Source organism: Myotis nattereri (genome assembly GCF_964212035.1).
Source record: "Myotis nattereri genome assembly, chromosome: 11".
Classification (NCBI taxonomy): domain Eukaryota; kingdom Metazoa; phylum Chordata; class Mammalia; order Chiroptera; family Vespertilionidae; genus Myotis; species Myotis nattereri.
Genome location: NC_138086.1, coordinates 29,953,112 through 29,967,147, shown reverse-complemented (window position 1 = coordinate 29,967,147; position 14,036 = coordinate 29,953,112). Strand labels below are relative to the sequence as shown.

The window sequence follows — 14,036 nt, the reverse complement described above, 5'->3', positions numbered from 1 at the left end:
TCCCAGGTGCGGTGAGGCCAGGAACACAGGGATGCAGAAACCCTCTCTTGACTGAAAGGGGAGGGCACCCCAGTCGAGGGAAGGGAACGGGTGGTAAGCAGATGGTATGTGGCAGGAAATGAGCACCAGAGAGCAGAGTTCCAGCTGAGACCTGATGGGAGATGAGCATGCCAAGGTGGGCAGGGCCAGGTCAGAGAGGGCCTGGTGTGCCCGGCCAGGGAGACATTCTCTGGTGGGAGGGCCGAGGAGGGTGTTACGAAGCAGAGTGGCAAGCTCCTGAGGTGGTATTCTAGCTGCAAAGCTGCAGGACAAATTTGGGGAGCATGAGACAGAAGGCAGGAAAATCATTTGGGAGGCTATTTCTAGCCAAGGATGCTCTTGAAATCCTGAACTATGTATAGTAGAGGAGAGCCGATAGAGAGGAAGGAGCGATTCAAGGGTCACTTAGGAAACAGCCTCCTAACATTGGGGGTCGGTAGACTGTCAAGGTGAGGAAGAGCTGGCCTGGCTGCCACATGCAGAGAGGCAGGGATTGCCAGTCCTCCCTTATCAATGAGGAAACTGGTAGGAATAGACTGACTTGCCCAAGGCCACCCATTATGGTGTATCCACCCTAAACTGTAAAGGCCTAGCTGATGTCCACAGCGCCGTGTTTCTCCTAACACCTCCCAATGATCTCTCTCAACCATCCCTTATGTCATAAGATGCTGCTACAAATTTTGGTCACTCTCTTTATACAGACAGAGTTCAAACCCATAAATGTATAACCGACTGCTTTATGATGCTTGCAGCCTGAGGTCCCTAGATGCCTATTGATCCGTGTAGGGGGCACCTGAGATACTTTCAGCATTTCAAAGAGCCTAATGTAAATTGTGCACTTATTGACAATCAGATTGTGCAGGTTAACTAAAATGTCAAGCTTCTTTGCTTTGGAGTGGAATTATAACTCGGTACGCTAATGCTGGTTATCTCACTGATCAGCTGTTCTCATTGGCGGAGCTTCCATCAGCTTGTCTTTGAATAATTAAAAGGGGAAGATAAATCAATCATTGCTTAAATATATGTTGTTGTTTGAACAATGGAACATGGGGTCTATGGGGAAATGCTAGAAGCAGTGGAAGGTGGTGAGCGTGTAGGTAGCATTGCTTTAAGCTGTGGGCCTTGGGGTTCAGTAGGACAGTGAAGGAGCACGTGGTTGTCCTTTGCAGCCTCTCTGCTGGGCTTGGATGCATCCTATCCCCCTCACACTGTGGTCAGGACACCCTGCTTAGCCCCCGAGTGCTCTGGGGAGTGCATCTTCTAAACGGCTGTGTCCTGCATTCTGTCCCAGCCCCTCCTTTTGCATCATAGTCTTGCTCCTCAATTCCTAGTGTGATAATCCCCGAATCTGTTTGAATTCATGGGGATGTTATCCACTGCACATCAAGGAGGCGGAACCAGCACACAACCCAGAAAACCTTCAGCACTCAGTGAGTGTGTGAATGGAGAAGTCATTTATCCACTCCTTCAATGGGCCATGTGCGAGGCATTCTGCCAGGCGATGAGGGCATGGAGCCACTACTGTGCAGTCGGAGGAAGATTGATCCTACCTGTCACTGTGCCGTGTGCATGCGTGCACCCACGTAACAGCGAGCATTTTTGGAAGCAGGACTGCTATCCCAGTTACCTGAGGCAGGATTATCATCATTAACATCTACTGAGCAGCTACTGTGCACAAGGCACTCATTGGCTTAAAATTCAGCCCCTGCCCTCCGGGGCTTATAGTCAGGCCAGGAAGAGAGGACACATGCAGAAACAATTTAAAAAATACAGTAAGTGCCAAGATAGCAACAGAGACAGAAAGAGCTCCTGGAGTTCAAAGTGAGCAGATCACGGAGGGCTGGCCTGGTTAAGAAGACCTTCAAGAAGAGCAACGTTTGGACAGAGTTAGGGAGGATGGGTAGGATTGGATTCAGCAGAGAGGGGAGGGCATCCAGGCAGCAGGGACAGTGGTATGCAGTGTGCAGAGAAAAGGGGCCTGTGGTGTGCAGGTAGGAGGGAAAGGCAGGAGGATTTTAGGCACCTTTCAGCTCCCGATGTGGAGGCAGTGGCTGGTTTGGGTACATACGCTGGCCCTCCCCGGGTGTCTGGGTGCAGTGCTTAGAAAACAGGATTTGGGTGAAGTCACCGTTTATAGAGGTTGGCCTTGCTTTTAGACCATCTCTGACACCATTTTTCCAGATACCTTTGAACAAATAACGATTTTAAAAAGGCCGTCTTCTTTCTGGGGCCACACTCAGGAATTGCCTTGTGCCGCCGTGAAACCTAAGAAGCACACCTTTGTGAGGGCACAGGCCGCAGCTGAGGGTGGCCCCGCAGTGTGGCCCAGGAACAGGCCCTGCGAGGAGGCCCAGGACACTGAGTCGTGGGCTCTGGGGATCTCCCGCTCAGCTGACACACCTCCCTGCCCACCCCCCAGGAAGTTGTGCAACATCACATATTTCTGGCAAACCAGGAACAAGGTGCCTCTTAACTGAAATTCCAGTCCACAATAGTGTGAGCTCCTGTCCCCTGTCCCTCTGTCCCCAGAGTCTCATCCCATGTTCAAAGGCACTTGGTGTTTATAGTCAGAAACAAGTTCCTGCTACTCTGCTGAGGTTCCCGAGAACGGGGCACTCGGCCTCCATAGCCAATGACGGCCATTCGGTGGTGGTGATGGTGTTGGGGGGCACGGGGGGTGGGGTAGGGGGAAGGGTTCATCCAACTGCTCTGCTTCTGGAAGAGCCACTGTCCTCCAGGGAGAGCGGCCGCAAGCGTTTACTCAGGGGGCTCAGTAAGGCTCCACCATCAAGCTGATGGTGGCCTTTGTTTATAGGAGGAATGAGGTTCTTCTTTCATCTCTGCCCAGCGAGTAACTGCTACCAGCAGCCTAAATTCCTTACCAGATTAGAGAAAGCATGACCTTAAGTATTTATACTATTACTATTTTTCCTTTAAAACAAAAAAAAAAAAACCTAAGAACAACTCCTATGCCCGGTAAGTGTGGCCCTTCCACAGAATCCCCAGGCTCCCAGACCTTCTGAGGAAACAACAATGATGCCTTATTGTTTTACAATCACGTTTTGTTTAGGATTTTTTAAATTTATATTTTATTGATTTTTCACAGAGAGGAAGGGAGAGGGATAGAGAGTTAGAAACATCGATGAGAGAGAAACACTGATCAGCTGCCTCCTGCACACCTTTTACTGGGGATGTGCCCGCAACCCAGGTACATGCCCTTAGCTGGAATGGAACCTGGGACCTTTCAGTCGCAGGCTGATGCTTTATCCACTGAGCCAAACCGGTCAGGGCTTGTTTGGGATTTAAAATAGTTCCCCAGTCTGATCATCCATTTCCCCAAATCGGGGCTGTTTTAAAAATCAATCTGTTCTCAACCGAGATGATGATTTGTTGCCCAGAGAGCTGTCAAAAGACTGCATGCAGACACCACGGGCCCTTCCCATGGAAAAGGGCTAAGCGCGTTTTGCGAGAGTGGCCCCGGTGCAGGAAGGTTCACCCACCAGGAACGTGCCTCGGCAGGTCATAAAATCCACTGGGCTGCGTACGTTCTGGTGTGTGTACTGAAATAATCAGTCACGTTACTTTATAGTCACACCTCGTACGCTCGTCGTGGAAAATCAATAAAGCGAGGGGGGAGGCTAGGGATATTGTGCATAACTATTGAAAAGAGAGAAAACAAAAAAAAAGTAATATTCTGTGAAAATGGTCCTCGAGGAAGCACAGACCTCGTTTTCATAAGCAGGCTCGATTTTATCTGCAAGCTCATCGCCGAGTTATTAAACCAAAGTGCCCATCACAGCCTAGACAAAAGTACAAAAACATAAAAACGGGAAGTAGCGTGCGCCCTTCACTGGAGGCGCTGGGGCACTGGAAATTACCCACGGCCTTTAACATTATTTCTAAAATGCGTCCACTACTCACACTGTGAATGCTTTGTTCCACCAAATGTTACAGGCCCTGGTGTTGCCTTCGCCTGTGATACTTCTCCACCTGAAACTGCCTCCCTCTACTCTCCTCCAAGGCAATTCCTCCCTGCATTCCAGGACCCAGCCTGAGGCCCTTCTGCTTTCCAAAGCCACCCCCATGGCTGGCGACACAGAACAGCCAAGGGACTGGCACAGGGAAGCAAGAAGCAAGAGGTCAGGCACGAAGCCGCAACGAGGCCCATGGGAGTTGCTTTGTGGGCATGTTTCCAGGCTCCTGGGACACTGTCAGGGCCACAGGAAATGCCACTGGAGATGAGTAGGGCAGCCAGGCAGGAGAGGGGGCAGACACCAGCAGATCACGGGTGTTTTCTGACTTGCTTCACCGGCAGCACATAGGTTCAGCACAGACCTGCCCGTGTGAGAGCATCAACAGGTGAAACAGTCCTGCAGCCTAGACCTCGCGGCCTCGGTGGTCATCTAGGCCAGCTGCCCACGCCACGCGAGGAGCGCTTTGGCGGCGTTCCTGATGGACGCCGAGGGGCACTCACAAGTCCCCAGGCCGCTGCCGGATAGCTGCGGTTATTCATTTCCTTTGATGTTGAACTGGTGCCAGCCCCACACGTTGGCCCTACTTTGCCCTCTAGACTCTGTACCCTCTGTGCCCTGAAAAACATCATCCACATCATCAACCCAGGGCCTGGGAGCTTGCAGAGGGATCATTTCCATGTTTTATTCCTCTGTCCAGCCGCCCCTTGTTTACAGCAGCTGGGCAGCTGCCTAACTACTGACACGTCTGACCACCCTTTCCAAGGGAACGCCCTAGCCAGTGGTCGGCAAACTCATTAGTCAACAGAGCCAAATAGCAACAGTACAACGATTGAAATTTCTTTTGAGAGCCAAATTTTTTCAACCTAAACTATATAGTTAGGTACATTGTTATTAACTTAATTAGGGTACTCCTAAGGCTTAGGAAGAGCCACACTCAAGGGACCAAAGAGCCGCCTGTGGCTCGCGAGCCACAGTTTGCCGACCACTGCAGCGGTCTTTCCTGCCCTTCTCACTATGGTCGTGCATGGCGTTACTTAATTAAACAAGCTCAGGAAACCCTGAGTTAAATAAAGTTAAACAGATTTCTTTGCCATGGAACCTTTCAGGGCCTCTGACATGCTGTGAATCACCAAGAAAGGCCTTGCACGTCATTATACTTAACCCCCCAGACATTTTTAGGAGCAGAACTTGGGAAACGGTGATCGCACTGATCTTCACTCTGCCAATACCCACTCAGTGGCTGGGTGTCCCTCCCTCTGCCTCTGATTATCCCGGGGACCCCTCGGCGGCCGCCTTGCTCTGCCCAGCTCAAGGTTTCTCAGTTGGGCTCCCGTGTTCTATCCCAGTGGGTTTCCCCAGCTTCACTGATGTATGATTGACAGATAGAAATTGTATGTATTTAAGGTGCACAACTTGGTGCTGTCATATATACATACGTTGTGTAATGATTATCACAACTAAGCTAATTTAGATATCCATCACCTCACCCAGCTACCATCTGTGTGTTGGTAAGAACACGTACGAGTTACAAATCTTTGCAACTTTCAAGTATAACATATTATTATTTATTATAGTTATCATGTTGTACAATAGATCTCTGGAACTTATTTATCTTATAACTGAAAAATTGTACCCTTTGACCAACATCTCCCCATTTCCCCCACCTTCCAGCCCCTGACAACCACCATTCTGTTCTCTACTTCAATGAGTTTGACTGTTTTAGATTCCACATATAAGTGATATCATGCACTATTTGTGTCTGGCTTGTTTCACTTAGCATAATGTCCTCCAAGTTCATCCACATTGTCATAAATGGCAGGAGATCCTTCTTTTTGAAGGCTAAATAATGCTAATAATATATATTATTATATATACTAGAGGCCCGGTGCACAAAAATTTGTGCACTTGGGGGCGGGGGGAGGTCCCTCAGCCCAGCCTGTGCCCTCTCATAGTCTGGGACCCCTCGGGGGATAACCATCTGCTGGCTGAGGCCTGCTCCCCAGGGGATTGGGCCTAAGGTGGCAATCAGATATCCCTCTGGCAGCCCGTCTGCCATCGGGGTATGTCCACTTGCCAGCGGGGAGCAGACCTAAGCTGCAGTCGGACATCCTTAGCGCTGCTGAGGAGGCGGGAGAGGCTCCCACCACCACCACTGTACTGGCAGCCATCAGTCTGACTTGTGGCTGAGCAGAGCTCCTCCATGTGGGAGCTCACTGACCACCAGAGGGCAGCTCCTGCATTGAGCGTCTACCCCCTGGTGGTCAGTGTGTGTCATAGTGACCAGTCATTCCCAGTCTTTCTGCTGTTAGGGTCAGTTTGCATATTACCCTTTTACTATATAGGATAGAGGCCTGGTGCACGGGTGGGGGCCAGCTGGTTTGCCCTGAATGGTGTCCCAGATCAGGGTGGGGGTCCCGCTTGGGTGCCTGGTCAGCCTGGGTGAAGGGCTGATGGCTGTTTTCAGGCTTCCCACACCCCCTTCAGGGTGGGGGTCCCCACTGGAGTGCCTGGCCAGCCTGGATGAGGGGCTAAGGGCTGTTTTCAGGCTGCCTGCACCCCCTTCAGGGTGGGGGTCCCCACTGGGGTGCCTGGCCAGACTGGATGAGGGGCTGAGGGCTGTTTTCAGGCAGGCCAAGCCTGCAATTGAAGCTCCCAGTCTCTCCTTTTTTTCTTTTTTTTTTTTTATTCTGGGATTTATTTACCTTCTGTAATTGAAACTTTGTTGCAACTCCAGCTCTGAGGCCTGCTGGCTGAAAGCAGGTACCTGGGATTTGTTTAGCTTCTATAATTGCAACATTGTTGCTTAGAGTGCAGCTCAGAGCCCAGCCACAGCAGGCAGGAAACCTTGGCTTCCTCCATCACTGGAGCAAGCAAGCCTCATGTTCGCTTCAGCGGCATGGCTGCCGGCCGCCATCTTGGTTGGCAATTAATTTGCATATCACCCTGATTAGCCAATGGGAAGCATAGCAGAGGTATGGTTAATTACCGTGTTTGTCTATTATTAGATAGGATTATATATTACACATATATATTATATATGTACATATATATCACATGATATATATATGTATATCAATCTAATATTTATATATATATAAATATATATCACAACCTCTTTATCCATTCATCCATTGATGGACACTTTAGGTTGTTTCCATATCTTGGCTATCTATATATAATAAAGGCTTATATGCAAAGTGTCCCCTTGGGAGTTCAACAGAGAGACCAGAAGTGTGATCACTTGCTATGAGGTGCACTGATCACCAGGGGGTGATGTGGAACAAAGGAAGGCCCCAACTGGCAGCCTGAAGCCCCAATCAGCCCTGATTGCCGGTCAAGCCTAGGGACCCTACCTGTACATTAATTTCATGCACCGGGCCTCTAGTTGTGAATAATGCTGCAGTGAACAGGGGTGCAGATACCTCTTAAAGATCCTGATTTCATTTTCTTTGGATATATACTAAGAGGTGGAATTGCTGGATCATATGGTAGTTCTAGTTTTAATTTTTTGAGGACCTCCCATACTGTTTTCCATAATGGCTGCACCAATTTATATTCCCACCAACAGTGCATGAGGGTTCCCTTTGTTCTACATCCTAGGCAACAATTATTATCTCCTATCATTTGATGACAGCCATCCTAACAGGTTGGAGGTGATATCTTATTGTGGTTTTGATTTGCATTTCCCTGATGATTAGTAATGTTGAACACCTTTTAATATAACTGTTGGCCATTAGTATATCTTCTTTGGGAAAATGTCTGTTGAGATCATTTACCCATTTTTTTATTTTTTGTTTGCCTGTTTGCTTTTGAGTTGTACGAGTTCCTTCTGTAATTTGGGTTTTAACCCCTTATGAGATATATGGTTTGCAAATAGTTTCTTCCAGGCTGTAGTTTGCCTTTTTATTTTGTTGATTGTTCCCTTTGCTGTGCAGAAGCTCTTTGATTTGCTGTAGTCCCACTTATTTTTTTCTTTTGCTACCTGTGCTTCTTGTGTCACATTTAAAAAATGATTGCCAAGACAACTGCCAAGGGACTTTTCCTCTATGTTTTTTTTTTAGGAGTTTCAGTTTCAGGTCTTAAATTTAAGTCTGTAATCGACTGCAAGTTAATTTTTCTGTATGGTCAAAGATAAGGGTTCAATTTCACTCCTTTGAATGTGTCTATCTACTTTTCTCAGCATCATTTATTGAAGAGAGTTTCCCTTCCCCATTGTGTATTCTTGGCTTTTTTGTAAAAAAATAATTGACTGTATATCCATCAGTTTATTTCTAAATGCTTTATTCTGTTCCACTGATCTATGTTTTTTTTTTAAATGCCAATATCAGACTGTTTTGACTACTATAGCTTTATACTGTAGTGTGAAATCAGGAAGTGGAGTACATTTGGAGTCTTTTATGGTTCCATACAAATTTCAGGATTTCTTTTCTATTTCTGTGGAATATGCCATTGAAATTTTGATAGGAATTGCATGGAATCTGTAGATGACTTTACGTAGTGTGGACATTTTAACAATATTAATTCTGATTCGTGAACACAGGATATCTTTCTATTTCTTTGTGTCTGCTTCATCAGTGTTTTATAATCTTTTACCTCCTTGGCTAAATCTATTCCTATTTTATTCTGTTTGATGCTATTGTAAATGGGATTGTTTTCTTTATTTCTTTTTCAGATAGTTTGTTGTACGTATATAGGAATGTAACTGATTTTTATATGTTGATTTTTTATCCCGCCGTTGTATAGAATTTGTTAATTAGTTCTAACAGTTTTTTGATGGAGTCTTTAGTCTAGAGGCCCGATGCACAAAATTTATGCAAGGGGCTCAGCCCTCGCAGCCCTGGCTGCCTCTGCCCTTGCAGCAGCCCTGACTTCCTTGCAGCCCCATGCCCCACCCACCTCCACTGGTCATTCCAGAAGGTCACTCCAGAAGGTCGTTCTGCCATCTGGTCTAATTAGCATATTAGTTCTTTATTATATAGGGTACACACACACACACACACACACTCGTGGGATCTGCAAACAGACAGTTTTACTTCTTCCTTTCCAGTTTGGAGGGCTAGTATTTCTTTTTCTTGCCTAATTGCTCCGACTAGGACTTCCAATGCTGTGTTAAATAAACGTGTGAGAACAGGCATCCTTGTCTTGTTCCTGACCTTAGCAGAAAAGCTTTCAACTTTTCACTGTGAGTATGATGTCCGCTGTCGGCTTGTCACATATGGCCTTTATTACGCTGAGGAACATTCCTTCTATACCTGGTTGGTTGAGCGTTTTTATCATGAAAGGAAGTTGAATTTTTGTCAAATGTCTTTACTGCATCTATTGAGGTGATCATGTGATTTTTATACTTGTTCTGTTAATGTGGTGTGTCACATTTATTGATCTGTGGATGTTGAACCATCTTTGCACCCCAGGGAACAATGGTGTCTTTTCAATAGGCTCTGGGACCAGATGTGGGTCTAGAATCAGAATCCAGTTCCCCCACATGTAGAGCAAGCTGTCTGAGAAAGAAATTCTCAGATATAGTGATAGGCATTTCCGTTAAAGTCTTAAGTCTTAATAATCACCCAGCACATTTTACTTTAACCTGGTCTCTTAGACTAAGACTTGACCAGAACACTAACTCACCCTGGTTCCTAGTTTAATGTCTGTTTGATCTGTACCTCTGTTGTCTTGGGATCCTGAACCTTAAATGCAGCTCAGCACTAAAAGCTCTTCCATCTTCCCAAGGGCTCTTCTCAGCCTCCACCACAGGCATATATTCACTTGTTTTAACTGCTTAGCTGCTTAGTGGAACAGCCTCCATTTACCTTTCTCATCAGCCAAGACTCTCCCATTACTCCAAAGAATAAAGAAATCTTTATAACAGGAATCCAGCTGCCAGTTCTTAGGTGTGCTTGAGAGTTTAAAAGCACTAGGAGTCAAGGCTGCCTCTAGCAATATTCAACTCATGCAACTTATTTCTTATACATCAAATCTCTTCCAGGAGTAAGAATTTAAAACAGCTTTATACAGAAATCTTAAAATGCTTCTCGCGTGTGTTAATCACCTTTGCTGTGCCTCATGTACTTCTAGCTCAGAGATTCTCCACCCCCAGCTCCGTCTCCCACCCCAGGGGAGTGGCCCTGGTCTCCGTATACCCCAATTCACACAGGCAGCCACCTACCTGCCAATGTGAATGATCCTCGCTGAAAAATCATGTCAAGCGCAGTTTGGGGAAAACTATCAACATATACGATGCCTATTTTACAATGCACTCTTTTTAAATGAAATGAACTATTTTGTCTGCCTCTTTTCAAATTTGCACATACACTTAACAACTAAGACTTGTTCATTTGTAAGTACATGCCATGGTCTCTACTCTACAAGGTGTGTGGGGGAGTGGGGTGGGGGGAGCTACAAGGACATTCCACCTGCAACAATTAGACAAGTGGTCACTAAGTGGGTACGAAGTGAACGTACAGTGGGCTTTCAGGAAAGGGGCTGGTTCATGTGGACAAAAGATTTATACTGAGCTGCGGGGGCTAAGAGTTGAACCAGCAAGGAAAATGCCAGCAGAGATTAGAGGCTGGAATTAGCCTTCAGCCAGCGTTTATTAGGTGCCAAGCTCCAGCCAGGCATGTGGAAGAGAGGAGATGAGAGGGGCGATAAAGGCAGCACTGAGTGGGGGCTTGTATGTGCCTTGGGCAACCCCAGGAAAGGCTTCCCTGAGGAGACACCCCTGAGCTTAGCATTGAAGAGTAGAGAGGATGGGCATCCAAGCACGGGGACCGGCCAGGGCAAAGGCCCTGCTGCAGCGTGTCCCTTCAGAGAACCATGAACAGCACAGGATGTCGGGGAGAGACCAGCTGAGGCCACTGAAAGACGCGAGAGCCAAGCCCTAAGTCTTGGACGCTGGGCTGATACATGCGTCCTTCTTAACTTTCCCCCATTAAACCAAATGCTAGCAGAACACCTGTGCCATGGACAGAAGTTGCCAGAACTGTAATGAGATATGAGACCCCACCCCTACCGGGGAGGAACCCGCCGGCTGGTTGAGAGGCAAGAAACTATCCTGGTGTCCCTCATAATTTTACCCTCTCAGAGTTGAGTTTAGGTTCTCCATTGCGATCTTACCTGGCTCATGGCAGGTGTCACTCTGGAAGGAGAGACTAAGGAGTTGAAATATTCAGGACGTGCCACCCTCCCCGAATTCTCCTCAGGCAAGATGGCTGTGAGCATCTCTCTCACATGTAACCTTCTAAGAAAAGGAAGCTGGGGAGACCCCACTTTATTCAAGATGATGTTTGTGGCTCAGTGGCTACCTAGAACTTTGCCTGGAAGAGAAAGGTCAACAGGCCAAGGTGTTTTCCTGGAGCCGAATCAAGGGATAGACTCAAGGACACCAGAGCCACAGCCACAGCTCCTCCCTCCTGCTGCTCCTCTCCTTCTGGAATATTCTCTCCAGACGTTGAGTTTACCCCAGGACCTCCATATGCCCCCTCCCATGGGATCCGATCCAGACTTCCTGTTTCCTGACCTTGTCCTGGGGCCTCACTCCACGCCTGGCACACATGAACAGCTTGGCACACATGAACAGCCTGGCACACATGAACAGACCAATGAATGCTTTTGTGATAACAGGTGGAAGTCAGCTCTCCCTTCCCATTTACCACCTCTGCTTCATGCTTTTATCTAATCTTGTCTCTGACCCAGGTTATTAATCTGTCCCCGGGAATAGATTACACATGCACAGCTGCCGTGCTGGACAGTGCGGTGTTATTGACCGTGTGACTCTGATGTACGCTGATTACAGTTACAGCAGCTTATGGTCAGGACGCACGCCCCTTTCCGTGACCAGAGCAACATTAATGTATGCGATTCATTAATTTATCGAGGCCCTAGGTGAGGCACTGAGCTGGGCATAAGAATACAGAAATGAAAACAACACACTAACGACAGACACAGACATGTAAGAAAGTATCTTATATAATAAAAGGCTAATATGCAAATTGTCCTTTTGATGGGGAGTTCAACCGGGAGTTCAACCAGGGGGCGGGGCCGGCCAGTCAACTGCCCACAGCCCCTCCCCTCAGCCGGCCCCGCCCCTGATCATCCCCCCCAACCCCCACCCCACCCCGATCAAGCCAGGCCAGCCAGACCCCACCTGTGCACGAATTCATGCACCAGGCCTCTGGTATAATATAAACATTGATGCCATGAGACCACCTGGAGGACTCAGGTGGGACATGCTTTGAGCGCCACAGTCAGAGCCTAGCTGTTTGATGAGAAATTAATATTAATAAATACTTAAAAATATGCCTAAAGTACCAAACACTTACTTTCCTCTGCATTTAGGTTACATGAATGTCAGGTCATTAGAGTGGCTGACATCTACTAAGTAAGCACCCTCCTACGTGTCAGGTGCGGTGCTGTGCTGTGTGCGTCACTGAGCGTGGAACGATGTTAAGATGGATTAATGGGGTGGGGGGGCTACCATTTGCATGTGGCTGGTCCCGAGGCAAGATAAGCTACACTGCCACAGAAAAGTTCAAAAGATAATTAAGCCAGTTAAAAGGCAAAACAGCAGTGGACTGAAGCTGCCTTTCAGAGCCAGTTTCCAAGAAATAATTTCATCATCACAGAACATCAAACGTGAATCCCATTTTCAGCTATGCAAATTCCAAAAGAATAATACCTCACATTTGCATAATGTTTGATGCTTCTGAAAGTGCTTTCCCAGTTATTAATCTAGAGGAGGCTTTATTACCACCGGAAACATCAATTGAAATTCTGTTCAAACTCAAGTTCCCCATTATTTTTTCCACCTTCCCCTCAAACCCAGCGCGGCCTAAATCCAGGTGCTTATGACTGACAGGTGGCTGTGCGTAAGTGCCGCCCGTTGTGTGACCTTGGACTGAGCCAGACGTCGGAAAACCTGTTGAACTAACACTGCCACAGGGAGCTGCTCCCAGTTCACATTTGCGATCCTTGCAGGGTCCCAGACTTTGTGGCCACTGAGTGTGCTATGCTCACATGCCCATTCCCTTTTATCAAATATTAGAAAACAAGGAAATCAGCTCCACCACTTTGTCCCTAAACCTCCAGAAATCCCCGGCATGACTGCCCGCAGGGTAGCCCCCGATGCCAGAGAGCTCCCACATCCTCTCTGTGTTTAGCGTAACATGAACCAGGGGCCGATGGTGCTGTACAGCCGAGGCGGGGAGAAGGTCTTAGAAACCCAAGGTGAGAAGATAGGACGGGGCGCGAGGACATACTGCTCCCCAAACCTTTCCGCTTGGTTTCTTTTTCCATCGCTCTCAGACTTAATTATGTGCAGCGTTCTCAGTGACTGACCCCCCAGCCTTTCCTGACACTTCAATCTCATGCATTTTAGCAAAAGATTAACCCGGCTGTTTGCCTTTCATTCTGAAGCTGTGTTAATACTCAACTCCCTCCAGATTAGGAAAGAAGGAAAACATACTCCTGCGTCCCCCTCCTGGCTCCAGCAGGGCTCCCGGGCTCCCGGGCTGCCGTCTCTGAGCCGCACTTACCACGTCAGGAGGGCCAAGAGGACCACTGACAGGGTCACCGTCAGCACCGGGCCGCTGGCGTCCAGGCTGAGGAACCCCCAGCCTTCCATCGCTCCTGCTCCTCCGAGACCCTCGGGGCTGTCCTGCAGGGGGAGAGGCGGCGTCCTCCGAGACCCTCGGGGCTGTCCTGCAGGGGGAGAGGCGGCGGATGGCCCTGCCGGTACAGGAATCACGCTCTGCAGACAGAAGAAGGAAGAGGCAACCAAGAAACCATCACCTCGAGTGGGTCTCCAGAATGTGCTCGTTCTCAGGGTGTCTCCGTATAAAGAGGAAGGAAGAGGAGGGAAAAACAAAGGGTTTCTGTGTAAGGCAATGAATCAGCAACTTCATTTTCTTGATGACTGTACCGTCAATAAACATTTACGTTAAATTCCCCGGGGAACCGGCAGCAGAGCTGGCCCCATGTTGGCTGAGAAACAGATTGGTTCAACCACGACGAGGGGTCCTTAAAGAA

General features: G+C 47.9%; 1 protein-coding gene across 4 annotated transcripts in view; it reads right to left on the bottom strand.

Annotated features, from left to right (window-relative positions):
- The window catches only part of TBXAS1 (thromboxane A synthase 1), a 147,533-nt gene extending 133,703 nt beyond the window's left edge, over positions 1 to 13,830 (bottom strand). For 2 of the 4 annotated variants that reach the window (XM_081102472.1, XM_081102473.1), the window contains exon 1: positions 13,544 to 13,830. In XM_081102472.1, coding sequence (XP_080958598.1) covers positions 13,544 to 13,632 — 89 coding nt within the window. In that variant the 5' untranslated portion in view covers positions 13,633 to 13,830. The remainder of the gene's footprint in view (positions 1 to 13,543) is intronic. The other 2 variants (XM_081102470.1, XM_081102469.1) reach the window with 2 other exon arrangements.
- Between the last annotated feature and the right edge of the window lie 206 nt (positions 13,831 to 14,036).